This window comes from Dermacentor silvarum, chromosome 1 (genome assembly GCF_013339745.2).
Source record: "Dermacentor silvarum isolate Dsil-2018 chromosome 1, BIME_Dsil_1.4, whole genome shotgun sequence".
NCBI lineage: Eukaryota > Metazoa > Arthropoda > Arachnida > Ixodida > Ixodidae > Dermacentor > Dermacentor silvarum.
The window spans coordinates 401,540,131-401,559,723 of NC_051154.1; the positions used below are offsets into that span (position 1 = coordinate 401,540,131).

Sequence of the window (19,593 nt, forward strand, 5' to 3'; positions counted from 1 at the left end):
AAAAAGGCAGCCCGGAGTGAGGATTGCTGTTTGATTTTCGCTGAATAGTTCGCGTCAGGTTTGGAACGTTTTTACGCGTTGATGCTGTCTGAGCAGACGTGCCACGCAGAGTGCTTTGTTTGCTCCACTGCGTATAGTCCCTTTTGTCTGTATGTCTTGTACTCGATTGAACTCTTTGTAATTATTTTTTGCAGCGTAGAAGTGCAATGCCTACGTCGCAAAGGAATAAACCCGGCCCCCAGCGCTCATCTACTTTGGCCGTCGCTGCTCCACCTTTATATTATATGATGTTTTACGAGCCAAATTCACGACCTGATTATGAGGCACGCCGCAGTGGGGGACTCCGGAACAAATTGGACGATCTGGGCTTCTGTAATGTGCACCTAAATATAAGTAAACAAGTGTTTTCGCATTTCGCCCTCATCGAAATGCGGCCGCCGTGCCCGGGGATTCGATACCGTGGCCTCGTGCTCGGCAGCCCAACACCATAGCCACTAAGCAACGTACGACGGCGGGTGTCGCTCCACCTCTACACATATCATGTGGTAGCACTCTTCGTAAGATTCGAAAAAACCCCCCCCCCCCCAATAATACTGAAAAGTTGGTAAGACTTTAGTTTTGTAAATTGACAAGCATGGTCGCTAAGAGAATATGAAATGTGAAATATGAATATGTGGTATCACTGGGCAGCCCATCACCATAGCCACTAAGCCTTCTCCAATTGTGCAGAGGATGGCACGCCGATTCCGCCGTTGCAACGTCTTTCTACAGAACGAAACATACAAGCTCGCACGGCTATGAAAAAGGTTCGTATGTTACAGAAGCAGAAGTTTCATCAACGATGTCCATGAAAAAAAAATCGAATTGGGCAACAGCACAAATCTCATGGGAAATCAGAGGTTACACACTAATTCCCACGAAAGGAAATAAAGAGACAAGGACGTCCCCAGAACTGATTTGCAATTCTAATTCATACATATCCAATACACGCCGCATGGGTAGAAAATACTTGCTGATGCGCGCTGGTACCAATTATAACGAAATGCGTCAACAAAACAGCGTTACAACTTTTATTACTGAAGCAAACATTCACTTCAATTGCTCAGTGATACTCGCACGCAGAAACAGCAGCACAGCATACATACCAACAGTAAGCTGTCTACGAGATAAAAAAAATTCTCAACTCACAAAATCCAGGTAATGCATGCTATCAAGATAAATGTCTCGTACGTGCACTAAAGCACTCGCAGAATTTGAATGTCTACTTGGATGTTCACTAATTCGTGTCAGGCAATGTCGGAAAATATGCAAAGCACAAGGTACACAGAGCTGCACTGATTGGATAACCTTATCTCACAATACGAACATATCAAGAACAATTTTCACAAGTGTAAACTAAAAGGTCTAACCTCTTGGGAACCTAGTACGATATTAGAAAGGCCGGCAGACGAAAACATATGCGTGAGATGTGTGCTGTCTTCCTAAACAAAACTTGATTAGAGCATGATCCCCAAGGTGCAGGCCACGCGTGGGCATGGCCTACGCGGCAAGGGTGTTCACGTGTTCATCCTACCTCATTTACGATGGTGCTCTCGTAAACAGAGGTGTCGTACTCCCATCGGTCGCAGCGGAGTGTCTGGTTCCTGTCCACCGCCCAGGAACCATTGGAGGCCTCGTACACCCGGTACATGTGGCACCGATCGAAGCCTTGGTCCACCCGGGGTACTGCCCACGACTTCCACTCGTCGCTGCTCATGTTGGCCACAGACACAGGTACGTCCTCGGGGCGTGCGCACCAGTGGTCCATGTCGGGCGCTATGATTGGCGTCATCATGTTGGTCCAAGCCGTAGGGAAGGCACGCAGAACAACCAGAAATACCATGAGGGCATGGTAAGTGCCGAACCCTCCGAGGACGTCCAGGATATCCATGGCACCGCTTTATGGCTGCTGCACAGCAGAACGCCGGGGAAACAATGTTTAAAGGAAGTGGCCTACGCTTTCAAAAAAGAAAACAGAAGCTTCTCTTTTCTGATGCACAGTTATTCACGCTATCTTCGTACGCTCTTTCTTGGACTTTTTTGTTGTCATCATGTGCGGTCATTAAGTCCAAGAAAGGGCTTGGACACAGGGTGCTGTTGCAACCCTCTGCCAGCGTTCCTTGATAAGACGACTTAGTATCTTCAACATGAGAAATAATGCCCATCAAAGCTTTTCTTATTATACCCGGCAAAAGAACTTAGTTTGCTATTGTGTTTTCACATTCTTTATTCGCGTTCACCTTCAGCGATAGGCTACATATTTTCACGAAATACTTTATTGCTCTGAAGCATTATTTGGTACCTGAAAGTGCTGATGTCTCTTTCGTTACTACGCCTATAGAAATCGATCGATTTGATCGACAGTTTTTCTACGCATTGTTAAACACTTCCTTTGGAATTTGACCATTTGTCAGATTTGACAATTTTTGGCCAGATTGGGGAGCCTTGAATAATAAAACTTCGACTCGGGGTGTTGTCGAAACTAGGCTCCAGTGCTCCTAGCACTTCCTCAATAAAATGATGCTAAATTTGCGTTTTGGTCGACTCAGTAACGTAATTTTTAGATGACAGCACCAGTGAAGACACAGAAGCTTCCCTCGGGTCGCCTAATATTCTTATCGAAAGTATAGGCTGTTTTGACGATGTCTCAAGCAACGGTAGATGCCCATGAGTTCATTTTTTTTTTCGATAATTGTGTTCGACCTATCTCAAGTGCAACTCTATTTTACCCACCATGGGTTGATTGTATTTATCAGCACTTCGACAGCACATGTTCAAATTATTACGAGTGATCCTTCCCGTCGTGTGGGGAGGAGGCGAAAACATTCATTTGAAACCAGAGGCTCGTGGTTTATTCTGGTGGGGTTTTCACTCACACAAGAGTACGGAGTCGATTTCGGACCGACCATTGATCGAAGCAAGAGTAGCTGTCTGATATCTTACATTATCAACACCGCCTGCGCAAGTGCCCTTATTCATAACTGTAATATATTGTGCAACAGTCTACATTACTGTACAGCACTGTACAGGAACTGAGCACAGCGTGTACAGGCTCCAGCGCCAGTTGAACGCGCCCCAGACCAGCTTGCTTGCACAGAAATCTGATCGAACACAATAATCAAGTATAAGGAGGCCTCTGGATGTTCCGTGACCTAAGAACCACTGCTCCGTGAGCTTACCGAATGCAGTAATAGAAAAAAAAATGGCAGCCGATCCGCGAAGTGAATGCTGATGATGGAGCGAAGCTCCTTGGACGATTACGGCGGCTGGGGTGCTATGCAGGATGCGCCGAGTTTGGCGCAACTCGGGATCTTCACGAGCTCTGGCGACGCCCCAAGATGAAAGAACTAATGGTAACAAGACAAAGTTTGTCCGCCGGCACGCCTCCAGTTTCAATGGTTTATCTAGATTCACTCTGGGTGGTTATCATCTCTTGGGCGTTGCTATATGGGCGGTCGACAAACTGGGGCTCAAGTGATAATACGGTCGGTGCATGGTCGTACCTTCTTTCACTTGTCTGTCGTTCCACCGAGTGCATTATAGGCACAAGCATGTTATCAAATAAATGTATTTAGTACAATATTAGTCACATTAATGTGGTTTATAAGCATTTTAAAGTTTACAAGATGTGCACTGAATGTGTATTAGACTAATTTGCCGTTTCATACGTTTCGCGTTATACCACGAGGGGACTCTCGCGCTCCTCTTTCTTCCTCTGGATTATCCACACGTAGCGCGGCTCGCTACGTGCTTGCGGGAGCATTTCTGAGCACAGATCGGTGTGCGCTGGTTTTCGCACTACGCTTTCAACAGATCGCTCGTTGCTCCTTCTCTTTCCTCTGGATTGAATTGTTGCGGCTCGCTACCCGCTTGCGCTCCCATTTCCGAGCAAAGATTGGTGTGCGCCTGGTTTTCACATTTGGCTTTCAACAGGTCTCTCGTTGCTCGCGCTAAAGTAAGGCTGCGAGACGAATGAGCGTCTGCCTAGCGCAGTAGTGGTTTACCACGCGCTTATCTTGTAAGCACTCACGAATGCCGGAAAGCACTCATACAAGGCTCAGAAAACTACGCTTTATTTTCTTTTACTTTGTGATGCACCTTAAGACGGGCTAGCGCCAAGCGATGGCTTCTAACAACCGCAGAAAAGAGTCTTTGTACTGGGTAGCCCGATCGATCCGTGGCTTCTAACAAACGCAAGAAATGGTCTTCGCAGCGTACGTCGTGGTTAATTGATTACCACGACATCTCTGCCAGGCATGACTCCAACAGCGGTGCAGTTACCCTGTCACCACCGCTGACGAGGTAGCGATTCACTTTTTGACAATAAATTTATATTTTTTTGCGTTTGAACGCCCGTGATGGGGCCCGAAAACTTCACGCTGTGGTTTACTGTCTCCCAGTGCAGATTGAGGCTCGCCTCGTTAGCATACACTAAACCTGGAATAGAGTTCTATGCGACCCATGCGTTCCTGCGAATAAAGGCCCCTGGTTGAACATTGGCTGCTATAATGGCTTCGTCTCGTCGGTCGACCTTGAAAAGTCGCAGCACTCCTGTGGTAGCGCAGACCATGCCGAAGACCCACGGTGCACGATCTTTTAACATCGCCGTAATTTTGGCGGATCGGTGGAACGTTGTCGCCCTTCATCAAGTGGCCTCGATTGTACTTTCGCTTGCCGTGAAGAAGGCACTCGTCAAATTGCACTATTTTCCCGGGGCCCCCGAGTGGAGGTCGCGCCACCAGCTCGTCCATCATGACCTCACGGGCGTAGTTCTTCCAGTTGGCGATGGCGTGCTTCGTTAAAGCACAAGTCGCTCGTCGTCTCCTTCAACAGCCACACATCTACGCTATTACTCACGCAGTACGGGAGTCAAATCACTTGCTGCCTAAAGAGGTGGACGTTCGGATGGCCGAGGCGGTCTGTGTTGGCAAAGTTCCTTCGCCTCTCTGCCCGTACCGTGCAGCGGTACCGTGTAACTGCAAAGACTGCTTTCGGCACCTGTTGCACCGGAAGGCAGGCTGGCGTCCATTCAGAGTCGTAAAAAATTAAATTATGGGGTTTTACGTGCCAAAACCACAATCTGATTATGAGGCACGCCGTAGTGGGGGACTCCGGAAATTTGGACCACCTGGGGTTCTTTAACGTGCACCTAAATCTAAGCACACGGGTGTTTTCTCCTTTACAATGTGACCAATTTGCCTTCGCAGGTTAGTTGGTCCGGGTTGAACGCCAGGAGCTCTCAGGTGCCCCAGTACTCCGATGACACCTGGCCTGGCGCTGGGACACAGTGGACGCACGGCGCTTGAAGCCGGAGAGAGCCGAAGCGATCGCACGAACTCTTCCTCTGCAGCCTAGGGCGCGATCTTGTACGCGTTCCAAAGTGGAACGGAGGCGTTCCGTTCCATCGAACCGCACACGATTGGTCAATTTGAACGTCGCGGTTGAAATTGACCAATCGTGTGCGGCTCGATGGAACGGAACGCCTCCGTTCCATTTTGGAACGCGTACAAGATCGCGCCCCTAGTCACACCAATCTGTGCTCCGAAAGCTTAATTTGCCCGCCACACTGTCTCCGCAGACGAGAGCTTTCGCCTAACTCACTACACAGCCAGCGCACTGACGTATTCGAAAGGCGAAAATGACGTTGAAACTCTACGTCGGTCATGTAGGTGAACGGGTCCAGACGGTCTACTGACGCTTGTTGTCGCTGGATGCGATGACACAGGCTGCAGCTGCCGCTGCCACACTCCAAACACAGTTGGACCCTTTGGGGCGTATTTTTGCCACTGAACAATAATCGGCATCTGACTTGCGTGGCTTTCCTTTCTTTAACGCTGTGCGCCCGGCAGGTCTTGGTCACGAACGACAAGAGCGTTATCAGCGTGACACAGCGTTCTCGACAGGAAAGTAGCAAGTGCAGAGTTTTCAAGATAGGAAACGCAAGCAAGAGAGATGACGATTATTGTTGTGTAGCAAAAATGCACCCCAAAGGGTGCAACTGTGTTTAGAGTGCATGTTCCCGAGTTCAACTCGGGGAGGGTTTCGCGATGCACGAGTTCGTCTGTCAATTAAAAGCATAGGTCATGCCTCATGCGAGGCATGCAACTTGTGCACGCACCCACCACAGTTGAGCCACGTCCAACTTATTGTTCGGCAACAGCAACGCGGTGCTGAGCAGAGAGGCACCAACAATCTTGACCGCCGAGATAAAACACGCATAACGCACTAACGCACTGTCATCGGTAATGTACTGAGCGCCGACTATCGCTGGCTTATACATGCGCGTATATCTTCTCGGGCTGTGACGGCCCCACAACATGGTTTCATTGCCTGCACTGTGGCGACGTAGCACACAGCAAATAATTATCGCCACGTCACTGTAGCTACCTGCAAGGTGTCGATGCGCCATGGTGGACAACGATGCTGAGGAGTGCGTAGTGTTTTCCAATGACAACGTATCGCAGCTGTCATTTGAGATGACTGATCTGTCATCGGCTGTGTATCGGAGCGGTAGTGTCGCTAATACGGTCAGCGTCGGGCATCGCCCGCTTTTCTAGACCCCTTACGATGACATTTCTTCATCACAAGCACTGCACACTAAACAGTTGCAACACCTTCCTGCGTTTGAAGTCTCATTTCATAACTGCACACTAGAGCCCTCACCTGCCAAAATGCTATTGTTGCGGTGTCACTACAATATCGATCTGCGATCGCTGTTAGCTCCAGCACAAACAATCCGCAAGCACGTTGGAGTGCACAACACACTCAAAATACTGCGTACATGCACACAGAGGCACCTTCACTGGGCAAGCGATGAAAAGCAATTAATTGTGACGCTGCGCAGCTCGCTCTTGTTCACAATGCATCACGGAGGCTTCGCGCACAGAAGTAGACATGGTACCGTACAGCCATTTTGCAGCGACAGCCGTTGCTTCCCTCTCTATGGCTAGAGTCTCGTTTTTCGTTGGTAAAGCGGCAGCCTTAATAGCCTCAGTGAAGCGCCTGCGGTGAACAGCCATGGCGCGGCGATGCGTTTCCCTTCCTCTAATACACAGGGAATGGTCAGATCATTGTCATGAATTTAATCGAGAATAGCACTGCAGCGCCCCTGGCGACTTGTCACCGTGTGAACTCCCTCGTGTGTGCAACCCTCTAGAACGTATCCGCTTGTAAGCTGTCGCCTCACTGTCGCCACTCACGGCAAAAAAGTGCAAAATCTAATAATTCGCTCGATCTCCGTTTGTCATCAGAAATTTCCATCTTTCAAAACGAAAAACCGATACTTCAAGAAATAAATGGTTTGTTACTTTATTGTTGTATGTTAAAGTATTCGATTGAAGGAAAGTGTAGATGCTGGAACGCACAGCATGTGCCCTGTTCGCATTCGACGGAGGATAGAAAGATAATGTCCGAAAGAGGAGGCACGCCCTTGACGCGCCCGAGAAAGGCGTGGCAAGCGACTCACGGCAAGTGTGCAGACAGACAGCGGTGTTGTCATGGGATTGAGTACCGTGACAGATAGTCACGGTATTGCTAAATTGCGATAATACCTTGATAACAATACGCGGCGCTGGCGCGTTTCGTTGCGCAGTCTTCTGTGCTTGAAACGCCGCGCAGGGTGCGCTCATGTTGTCATACGCGGCTTTATCTCGACATTTCTTTTTGCCTGCTGTTGTTGCGTATTCCTTGCCATTTCCGTTCACTGACTGCCATCGATCAAACTCGGGTAAAACTTGCGCGAACGAGAAATTCGGCGCATCCTGCATAGCACCCCTGCTCGAGGGGTCTTGCTGCCGTTGCCGGCGTGCTGCTGCTTCTCGTGCTCGTAGCTCGGGGTAAGCTTCGCGGCGTTGCCGTTGGGCTACCGCGTCTCGTTCTCGGAAGATCAGAGTCACGACGTTTGCGCTTACGTTCGCGCTCCTCCAGACTGCGGTGCTAAGTGTAGCGACGCCGGCGCAACACCTGCGCGCGGTCGGTATGCGCGCTGCGTGCGCGACGGGGAGCTACGACGACGGCGACAACGGACATCGTGAAAGCCTAAGGAGCTTCGCTCCTAAAAAGCGAACCAGGTGCTTCCTGCAATGTGTCAACATTAATGCTCCCTGTGCAATAGGAATACACCTGTTTTCACATTTGCGAAGCTACTGCTTTCAGACATAGCATGAGCATCACTATGGCTAGTATTGACGCCAACAAATCTCCATAATCATTTTGTTGCGCGATATGACTTTTTTTAAAGAGATTTTTTTTTTGTTTTTACTGTGAGTACTTATACAAAAAATAGCTAAGCATTACTCTCGCTCCTGTTCATTGAGGTGCTTCTTTGAAGTTTTATGTAGGAATTCTGAAAAATTGTCTGAGCAATGATTACTGCTGTACTTTCATTCAAAGTACCAGTGATCAGGCTATAAGTCTATATATCGCAGTACAAGCTGCCACTTCCACGTCGTGAAATAAAATGGTGAAACATAAAAGCACCAAAAGTGGGCGCATTTCCAGCCGTAAAAAAATTGTTAAATACTTCGTTCTCTGAGAAAAGAATTCAGAAGTCTCTTAATCCGACCTAAAATTGAGTTCGCTTCAGCCATATGGAACCCGGAGCAAGCCTACATCACATATAACATCAAATCCCTGCTGAACCGTGCTGCTCGTAGAATTTTTTTTTCTTTTCAGATTACTCGCGTTTCCCTAGCGTCACGGCGATAAAAGCTCGTGCGGGTCTTGATAACCTTTCCCATCGTCGCAAACTTGCTTGCTTAACTCTTTTTCACAAAATTTACCATCATCCGTTGTTTCATGACGATGTCTTTCTATCAGCCTCAGCCGTCTTCCACGCCGTGACCATCCTTTCATGATCAAACGCATCACATACCCAAAACCATCATTGAGTGAAACCGCATTATTGAGTGGAACTGCCTCGGACAATCGCAACTGACATGAATGCGTCAAATTTTCATGAGCTTCTTAAAAAAGAATGCGATGCGTAGTTTTTCTTCTAGTTCTGCTCAGTTTACGGCAATCTGTTTGATTTTTTCCTGTACTCTTTATTATGTTGAGTTTTTCATTATGTTTCATTTTGATTCTTGTTGCCTATTCATTTATCGCGCTTCTCTAGCTTGTCATGGAATTTGTGTCAACCCCTTATGTAATACACTTGTTATGATGGCCTTTAGGGGTTTCTAGAAATAAAAAAAAAATAAAATAATAAGTAAAATAAACAGCAATGTCAAGTCCTGTTTCTGAAGTTCACGTAATCCTTTGTATGGGCCAGTAGGACAAACTGAGCACAAAATTGCGGGATCGAATCCCGGCCGCGGCGGCCGCATCTTGATGGAGGCGAAATGCAAAAAAAAAGAAAAAAAAACAAAAGAAAACACCCGTGTGCTTGCGTTGTAGTGCACGTTAAAGATCCCCAAGTGGTCAAAATTAATCCGGAGCCCTCCACTACGGCGTGCCTCATAATCAGCACTGATTTTGGCACGTAAAGCCCCCGAAAGAAGAAGGCAAACTGACTGATTTTTCAATAATCGACGAGATGAACACTTGTGATAAGGTTTCAAATATTTTCTGCGAAGAAAGCGGTCGAAAAGCAGAGAATGAACGTCTTCGCCTGTCTTTTTCTCGCGCCTCTGAGAGGCCCACCACGATTCCCTCTTCTCCAATGGTAGTCTGTCAGCTGTGACGGCCGAAGCGCGACGTCACGCGCCACCTGTGCTCCTATTGGCTCTTAGGGTGTAACGTCACACCGTCACCGTGTAAGGTCACCCTCTCTCACCTCCTCCTTCACACGCATTCCTCCTACCTCTACGCCACGAGGTAACAGACGGACGCCGCTGGCGTTCTAATGCTGACAAATTAAAAAGGTCGAAGGGATAAACGAATCAGGATTGCAGATACTAAAGCTATCTTGTAGAAAGGCAAACGGACGGAATGTTAACAAAGGAAGGTTCAGTGGAAAGCACCTGGGAAATGTAACGTGCGCATTGATTCCACTGATTTCTAATTATACAAGCGCTTCGTCGAAATCCACACCCGGCACAAAAATCGCTGCCAGATTTGCACTTGGAATTGTTTCCATGCTCCCGCAGGCGATCGTATTAACTCACTAATTATTTCCTGCTAACGGTCCCATTTGCTTCCTCGATCTTGACTTTCCCCTCAGACTGAACACACCTGCTGGATGTACGCTCCTCAATCCAAGAAATGCCTTCTGCCCTTCAGCTCGAAGCACATTCGGTGAAACACGCTTTTGCACTCGTCGAGATGAAGTAGGCGTTTATCCGGTGTTGCCCTAATGGGATTGCGCGGAGCTTTGCCCCGGAAGTCAAGCGATCAAGGAATACGGGCTTTCCTGAATTCTGTATATTCGAACTGGTTTAAATACTTCTGCATGAACTCGGCAGAACAAGGGGAGTGTGGCAAAAGAGAACCGACAATTATTATCAAAACTGCTGTTATCCAATACATGCGATGTTGTAAGGGTCGTCCTCTCTGCCCCCGGCTAGCTCGGTGGCCTTTGTGTGCGTGCGTAACGCGACCGGTGACCGACCTAATGCCGGCGACAAGAGACAAACCACACAGTTGTGCCCTGCAAATGTAGCGTAGTTTACAAGGCTCTGCTTTCCCCTGCTTGTTTCCCCTTTTCGCGGCGATCCCGTGGGGCGCTGCCATGTTTGATCACGTGGTGACGCGTCCATTGCTTGCCTCAACTGCCTCCGTTGCCTCCTTGTTTACAATGGAAGTGTATGACGCCGGCGCGGCTTAGAAAACCTCTGTTTTCGGAGATATCCTAGAGTGTGACTTGGTGGACGACACGAAGCTTTGATCACAGCTTCAGAGAACATGCAAAAGCGCTTTCGGAGCTGATTAAGCTATGTTCAAACAGCGCAGCCAGCGTATATGGTGCTTGTTCTAAAAGCGGGGCTAAATATGTATTCCAAGCTATCCAAACATTCCGCTCATGAATTCAGTCAGGATTAGTGTGTTTTGCTGTTTGTTCTTTATTCGGCAAACATTTTGTAGCAGTGGCTTGTCAGTTTCGGACTCAGTGAAGTTCCTCGGGGCGGCCACTATCTGATTATTTTCTGCCTAATCGCTCGCGGGTGTGCTCAGTTCCGATAGATTTGTTCTTGCTGCGCACAAGGCTTGAAACGTATAGCTGTTTTGTACATTGTAATACCTTGTAGCAAATATATATATTACAGCTATAGTAACTCGCTTACTCTTGTGGACCATCGCGAAACATTCAGCTTCGACCATTCATGCGCCATCAGGGTAGTCCGTCATTTATTGTGCGTATACAGTGCGCATATATTCAAGTGTGCGCTCATTCCCTTATCCTTGGTACGTAGGCGATAGAGTGGGCGTAAGTTTTTGTGCCATTTGGGACAGATGTGTATAGATAACGTGCGCGAAACTTACTCTGAGGGGAAGCGGCGCTACTGCCTTTGTCATTGTTTAACGACTGGTACTCACTCTTGCCGACGTTCTTGGGATGAAGCCCTTTCTTTGAAGGTTAGCGATACAAGGCAGGCGGATGAGCAAATTTTGTATCCTCGATTAAGGCCGTACATCACGAAGTGCCGGTAACACTCTCGGACACTTGCAGCAGCGGTCCGCGAACTTGGCCACACATATTCATTCCATTCCTCAAAATGCCAGTCACTATTTTTGCAGCCAACTACTGCACACGTCTTCAATCCGCATGATTCAATCTAGCATGATTGGAGCACAGTGTGTTAGCTTTGGAAAACTCGGTTGCATTTCCGACAGCTGATCGCACAGAAGAAAGGTAGAAGCGGTGATGGTTTCCTATTCGTGCGCGGTCGCTGAGGAGAGGTATGGCGCGCCGCCGTGAGCGCCATCTCGTCTCTCTAAAACAAACTGCTCCGCGAAAAGGGTCAATAGAATGGTCAAACCACCGGATACATCAACGATCGCCTGCGGGAGCATGCAAACAATTGAAAATCTTAATCTGGCCGTAATTTGGTAAATGTGGATTTACGACATTTCTCGACCAAATTCTTGTAGATAGAAATTACCGCAATCAATGCGCAGGTGAAACTTTCGAGGCGTTATCCATTGAACTCTATGGTTCTTCCTGTGTCAGCGTTCTGTCCATTTCTCTATCCTGAAAAGAGCTTGAGAATCAGCAATGCTGATTGTTTCAACCCTTTGACCTTTTTCTGCATGAATGTGGTGCGTGCGCAGCAGCTCTTCTCATTTTTCCTTGCGCTGTTCGCTGGTCTCGTTCATAGTGCCAGCTACTTTTTAATATATTATTCACAGAGGAGGCGTTTTATTTTGTTTTTCACTGGTGCCAGTTTATTTTTAACCTCGTTATTGCTACTTTTTACCCTTTAGATGATATCCCGCTTTTGAGCTACTCATTTGTGGTGTAAGCTAATGTTCGCTCCTGGTTCTACGCGTTCTACGGTCAATCTAGTCAGAAAACCGCCAAGCCTTCCTTTCACTACCAAACATATTGCTGAAAGTTGGTACAGATTAGTGATTACTTGGAGAAGACTGGAACAGGCCTGATTTTCGGTAGCTCGACGGGATGCCCGTGTTGTCTGAATCAGCGCTGCCTTTAGTAATCGTATAGCCAGCCTCTCTTTCAGTTCGTCCAAGTCCACACTCGTACTTCGGCCTTCACTAATAACATTGTTGATGTTTTATTTTACAATTCCCCGTATCTAACAGACACAGTTTAACACGGACTTGGTATTAGCAATCACGAATGTCTTGTCGCTCGCGTCGTTTGTCCACGGCCTAATGCGCTGATCGTCCGACCTAGATGGGTTTGTTTTGATGAAAGGAGAAATTACGATAAAATAACGCACTTCCGGGACAAATACTTTGAAGCATTCGAGAAGCTCAACATCAGAAAAAAGTAGCTCTGATTTATGGTCGCTTTACCAACAGAACTTTTTTGCACTTATTAATTTATATATTCCACGTTAAATTCTTAAATGTAAACTAAACTAACGTAAACGATGGTTCACAAAAGAAATTAAATCCCCCACAGACAAGAAAGAGCGCGTTTTAAAGCAGTACGTCAGGCAGAAAGAACAGAATTCATCTGCAGCCCTAGAACAGATAAGTAAGCTAATAAAGCTTCAAATAATATTTCGTTCTCACTCTGCTCAAAGATTGGAAGGAATCCGAAAGAACTCTGGGCATTTGTGAAATCTATTCATAAAGACGATGGTGACATCCCATTAGTTACTTACGGAAATATCGCTGTTGTTGATATTGACAGCGCGAACTGCTTCAGCTGCTATTTTGAGTCTTTTTTTTTTTAACTAAGCCCCTGGAGTTGCCAGTTTACTAATACCCTTAGTAACAAATACCCTTAGTAAAAAAAAAACTACTTCAAAACCTGAATGCTAACATCGCTCCTGGCCCGGATGGTATCCAAACCATAGTTCTTTTCTTCCACCCCTGTCTTACCTACGTATCTTGTTCTTATAAAATGTGTCCCTCGAGGTGTGTTCCCTACCCTACGATTGGAAAACGTGCAACGTCGTAGCCATACTTAAGAGTGGCCCTCGTAATTGTGTTCCAAACTGCAGACCCATATCTCTAACAAGCGTCTAAGATTAGATTTTCATATAGCATTTGACAAAACTTCTTTTGTTCTCCTGTTGCATAAACTGCCCTTCATCGGATTACATGCAAATATTCTTCTATAGCTCTAGCACTACCAGTGTGCACGCGGTCAAAATTTGTAATTATTCGAATCGAATCGGCGACAACTTCTTTGCCTTCTGTGGTTCCTGAGGGGTCAGTGCTGAGACCACTGTTATTTCGCATGTTCATCAATGGTATGATACCTGTGGACTCTTTCAACATCAATGACTGTGCCAGAGGGACGATGTCCTCCTTAAGGATGGGGGACAGGAACCCCAACCAACTGTTTGACCCTGGCCGTCCACCTCTCAGTGTATCGAAGGTAAGAGATCCCACCTGGCGTTCCTCTATCGCCCTGGAGTCCTCCGACAGGTCAATGGATGAAAAAATGGAATCGGACAACGATTTCACCCTTGTCGCGGGCCGTGGCTAAAAAAAAAATAAAGCTCAGGAAGGCATCAACAGTGATTCGTTGTCCAGACAGGTCCCTGGTAAGAAACCGCTGTTGCTTACGTCCATACTACGGCAGCGGACGATCTGACACCCTGAACAGGCGAAGCTTAACAAAGTATTTTGAACGAGTTGCTCCAGGCCAAGTCAGCGAGATGCGAATTAAAGCACGAAGGAACATCCTCTCGGATGACGTTCATAACAAGTGAATTCAGGATACGCTAGAAGCTGCCACGCTGATACGAAACATGCCAGTGCGTTCCTTTTTTTGTGTACGGAAGAGGAACCTCAACTGATGCAGACTAGGAAAAATCTCAGACACTGGCCTCGACAGGCTTTTGAACTCTACTGGCAATCCTGGTCTAATAAACTGGTCTTTGACTCTGAAGCCTTACCTGACTACGTAAAAGTTGGATAGGCAAGACATGTGCATCCTTACGCGCCAAAACCGGTGCTACGGTGGCTAGATGGGTAGGTGTGCCGACCGGTGTGTCTAGAGCATAGTTCACCGCTTCTCCGCGTCATGACGCAAAACTGGCGCTGCGGTCAGTAGAACGGTTCCGCAGCGCGCGTCGATGGTTACAAGGGGCTGGCGGCGAGCAAAAAAATAAAAAATAAAAATAAAACCCGTATTGGAATAGTTGTCTGTCGTCTGTTCGTGTCAGTTTCAAAGGTGAAGAGCTCCGCATCTCTAGTACTGTTTGCAAGTTCCTAAGCGATGTGGAATGTTCCAGGTAGGAAAGATGACCGGCAAGATTAGCGGCGGCATTGCTCCACCAAAGAAGATCACCAAGGAGACTTACTGCGTTGCTCCGAACTGCAAGTCGGGCTCTAAATTTCTGAGAAACAGCGGAAATGTTCCGCTGTCTGACAGCGGAAATGTTCGCCCCGGAATACTCAGTAGCTTGCTCAGTATAGGCGACGATAATGAGCAAGCCGTACACCGAAAAGCGTACGTAGATGAGCCCCTCGACATTGGAAGGAAGGAAGGAAAAAGTTGAGAAGGAAAGGCAGGGAGGTTAACCAGTTCCGCACAACCGGTTTGCTACCCTACACATGGGAGCGGGGTGAGGGGGAATGAAAGATGGGGAGGAGAGAGAGCACATAGCACAGCACACTCATCGTCAGTCAGAGTCCGTCACTGTTGCGTACTAGGTGACATCACTGTCACAGCCGCTTGTCCAAGCCCGTTTGCTTTAAATACCTAAGTAGTCCCTTCGTCGCCTTCAGCTGCAATGTCTTCTGTCGACGACACGTGAGAATCGTTTCAATTGACATTGGTCGATTGTCCAGGTGTGCTAGAACGGACGCCAGGGACTGTTTCGGAACATTATATTCAGGACAGTCGCATAGAATATGTTCTAGCGTCTCCTCGCAAAGACAGGCATTGCAAGAAGCGTTGTCGGCCATTCCAATGAGAAATGAATAAGATTTCGTGAATGCCACCCCTAGCCATAAGCGATAAAGCATAGTGGCCTCTTTTCGGAGGAGTCCAGTTGGCATACAGAGATGCATCAAAGAGCGCAGGTGGTAGTGACGATTGCTTCGGTTGGTCTGGCTGCTTGGTGTGCACCATAGAGAGAGCGTGATCTCCTGTGCAAGCACTCGAAGTCTGCTGGCTGCGTCGGACCGTGAGAGCGGTATGGCCTTTTCCTGTGTGTCGTCAAGAGCTGCCCGAGCGGCATTATCGGCGTTTTCATTCCCTATGACGCCGCAATTACTTGGAAGCCACTGAAACGCCACGTGGTGTCCTTTCTCATGTGATGTATGGAGTAGGTATCTAATATCGAATACGAGCTGTTCGTATGGCCCGCGACGCAGATTGTAGGGCTGCCTTTGAGTCACTCAAGATTGGCCATTGTCGAGGTGACTCCCGATTGACGAAACGAAGTGCAGCGCGAAGAGCAGCTAGTTCCGGAGATGTCGATGTCGTTGGGTGGTCAGTCCTGAAGCTAATGGTAATAGCTCTTGCTGGGACACGCACAGCACCGGACGAACACTGGAGGTTTGTGGAACCATCAGTATAAATATGTACACTGTCCGCATACCTCTCGTGTAGAAGAAGCAGAGACAGTTGTTTCAGCACAGGTGACGACAGCTCAGATTTTTTCTTGATTCCTGGTACACTGAGATGCACGGTGGGGCTAATAAGACACCAAGGGGGTATCGATGGTTTAGATGCAGCGGTGAAGCCCGAGAGAAGTTTGTCGTTGTACTTGATGATAGTTTTAGAGAACGATGCTTGGCGCCTGTCTGAAGGTAGTGTTGCAAGGTGGTGATAGGGGCACGTGCAAAATGTCTGATGTGCGTTCTCAGGGCTTCCACCGTAATGTGAGTTTGCATCGGATGGTTCCGAGTAATCGCAATAGCTGCCTCTGTTGACGTGCATCTGGGCAAACCAAGGCAAACTCTGAGTGCTCGAGCTTGTTCTGCCTGCAGAACACGAATATTTGTCTTGCAAGTGTTGTTCAGTACAGGTAGACTATATCTTAAAAAACCGAGAAAGAGAGCTCTGTAGAGTTTCAGCATTGCGTCTACTGACATCCCCCATGTCTTTCCTGTCAAGTATTTAAACAACTGGGACGTTGCTGTCAGGCGCCGTTTCATGTAGGCCACATGTGGGCTCCAACACCTCGACATTGGAAATTTGCAAGCCGCACATGAGGTGCACAGCGCCTGCGACATCGAGCTCCGCTGCGCTGGTACAGGGAAAAGAAAAGTGACTCTATGCTTATATTCTATATAGCAGACTATGTAGTAAGAAAGTTCCTGCAAAGAACCAAGTGCTGCGATTGCTCAGGGACATTGCTGAATTCAACAGAATGAGTAGTTCAGGGATGTTGCTCCCTTCTGAAGCACTAGAAAAACTGGTAGCATGGCTCGAAGACGCCTTCAAGCTGTGCTTCAGTTTAAATGAGTTACGAAGGAACAGTATCGCCGACTTTGCATCCTTTCTGCAGCTGAATCCTCTGAATTTGTTCGGTTGTGAGCGGCACAAGAAAGCGCTCACAAGCGATGCTGTGAAGTTCTATTCAATTACACGCCTTTACTTTCTTGTCAAGGGCAAGCACATGGCGCGCGAAAGCAACAGGGAGAAGAGGAATTACCTGAAGCGAAGGCGTGTGCTGTGAATAATGTTATGATGTGGTGGACCAACGTAACTACGTTGCTGTTGCTAAGCTATTTATGTTGGTGCGTCTGCTGACTCAAGTTATGAGAGCGCTTCTTGTATTTTAATTATATTCATGAAGCCCAAGACGTATTGCTTTATTTTATTGTAATCAAACCGTGAACCATATGCACTTACCAACACAATTCGTCTCGTAACAATTTTAATACCGTAACTGAGGCAGTAATAAACACAACAGCTGGATTTCTCGAAATTGAAACATTAGAACTCACTAAATATCACGTAAACACGTTTCCATATACCGTATAAGATCACTGCAGTATTGTTAAAAAATGCATCTACGCATTAATTGCAATGGGCTGGAGCGCCGCGTTTATACCAATAAATGTGCCCAATCGCCAAGCTAGAAAATTGACTTCAGCATATCGTGTCTTCTTAGAGGACAGTAACAAATTTCCCATTCTGGTTTTGCCTACAATGCTCAAAACGGCATTGTATAGCGCGTACTTCACAGCTAGAGCAGAGGCAGCGATACTATCAAACACGCTGCTCGTCTACATAGCGCAGCCGACGTTGCGCGCAGCTCAGCCGTTATACTATCCGCAGCGCCACTTCTTCGTCATGATGCGGAGAAGTGAACTACGCTCGGTCGGCACACCTACCCATCTCGCCACCGTACCGGCGCAGTGCTTCAAAAGGACGCATGAGTGCGTTTTCGATGTAACCTGCCAACGGTGGGGAGGGTGTCATCAAAATTATAGATGTGACGTTACCTGACCTAAAATATCCGAACTGCGCCGGTCCACATGAAGCGCCATCAAAAGACTGCGAGAAAATTAAGGACCAAATGTCTATGCTTTGAAAGACGGTGCGGGACAACTGCACTCACAGGCGTGCACCGGTACGCCACCGAAGGCGCCGGTCGCGAGGCAGCGAGACAAGAGCATCCCCCAACTAGGTGGACCATCGACTGCATGCCGAACTACTGGCTTGCCGAGTCTGCTTCTGACTTCGAGATGCGAGCCTACGATACTTCTTTTGGCAACAGTTAAGTCGAACTAAGACAACATAGAACGACGCCCACTATTCCGCCGCTAGCATCCAAACAGTCAGGCGTTGAGTAATGTGTCTGCCAATGTGGTTGAGAATATTAGGCAAGAAAATGACAGTGTGTGCGAAGTATGCGGAAGCACATGATAACTACGATGCGCTTACTTTTCTGCGGGCAACATGCGCCGGTTGCTAAGACCGCGCTAAATGTTCTACATGCTTTGGAAGCGCTCCCAGTAGCTGTACAATAAGTCATCATGGCGCTATCTTTTGCAAACCAAATACAAAGGTCAGCAATAATGACGTGGAATGCAAGAGGGCCGTCTCACAGACTATCGGCTATGGATGTTTAGGTATCAGTTTTTTGTGGCGGTAATATGTGAACCCAACATGGCGTCCTTACTGCGCATCTCTGGATACGTGCCACTGTGGTCAAGAAATTAACAGAATTTAAACCAAATGCTCAATCTTGTTCGTCATAATTTAACGTACCTACGTAAAGGCTTTGCTACACGCTTTCAACGAGTACGTTTGCATGAACTAAAAGCGTAAAATTCTCAGTTGTTGGTGGATATATAGCCCCGATTCGGAGCATCGACTGTTCGTGTTTGCTATCTATACTGCAAGCTTGTCCAGAGGTGCCAAGGTACGTGCAAACTGGTAGCGTAGCTTCCATAGAAGCCCACATGTCAATAAAATAGCGGCTCGTTGCAACCGTCGCCATCTGCGCATTGGGGGGGGGGACAACTAACAGCAAGCAAAAAATAAAAAAAATACAAAGTGACGTCACAACCGGAAATGGCAGACACGTCAAGATCTTATGCTGCGTGGCGTGAATGTTTGAATTTCTTCAGCGTCCGGCATTGCAACCGCTACGCCAGCAGCTATTTTTCTTCTGAGGCTGAGGCGAGCTTGCGACTCGCCTCAGCTGAAGCGCGCAAGCGTGTCATTAAATTATAGGAGTGGCGTATGTCTTAATGTGATCATAATTAGGGCGTTATTGACGGCAGTTGCTCCTGTAGGTCTTTTAGGTAGGTCAGGGAATATGATGGAAAAAATGACAGTGCCACAGAGGTTTCAAAGGCAACTTCACTTTTATTTGTCTAGAATGATGCAACGAATATACTAGACCAAACAAATCATATGTTGAATGGATGAACAGTAATATGGCCAGCACACAATCCTAATGTATAGCAACATATGCGAAAGCTTTTCACAGAATCATTCGCAATTCCGTGCCACACCATGCATTCATATCCATCAGTTATCAGACAGCTTTGCCCCACATTATA

General features: G+C 47.4%; 1 protein-coding gene across 4 annotated transcripts in view; it reads right to left on the bottom strand.

The window, feature by feature from the left end:
• LOC119437562 (organic cation transporter protein-like) overlaps positions 1-19,593 on the bottom strand; it is a 271,629-nt gene that overhangs the window by 224,313 nt on the left and 27,723 nt on the right. For all 4 annotated transcript variants that reach the window (XM_049660703.1, XM_049660704.1, XM_049660702.1 and 1 more), the window contains exon 2: positions 1,574-1,948. In XM_049660703.1, coding sequence (XP_049516660.1) covers positions 1,574-1,930 — 357 coding nt within the window. In that variant the 5' untranslated portion in view covers positions 1,931-1,948. The remainder of the gene's footprint in view (positions 1-1,573; positions 1,949-19,593) is intronic.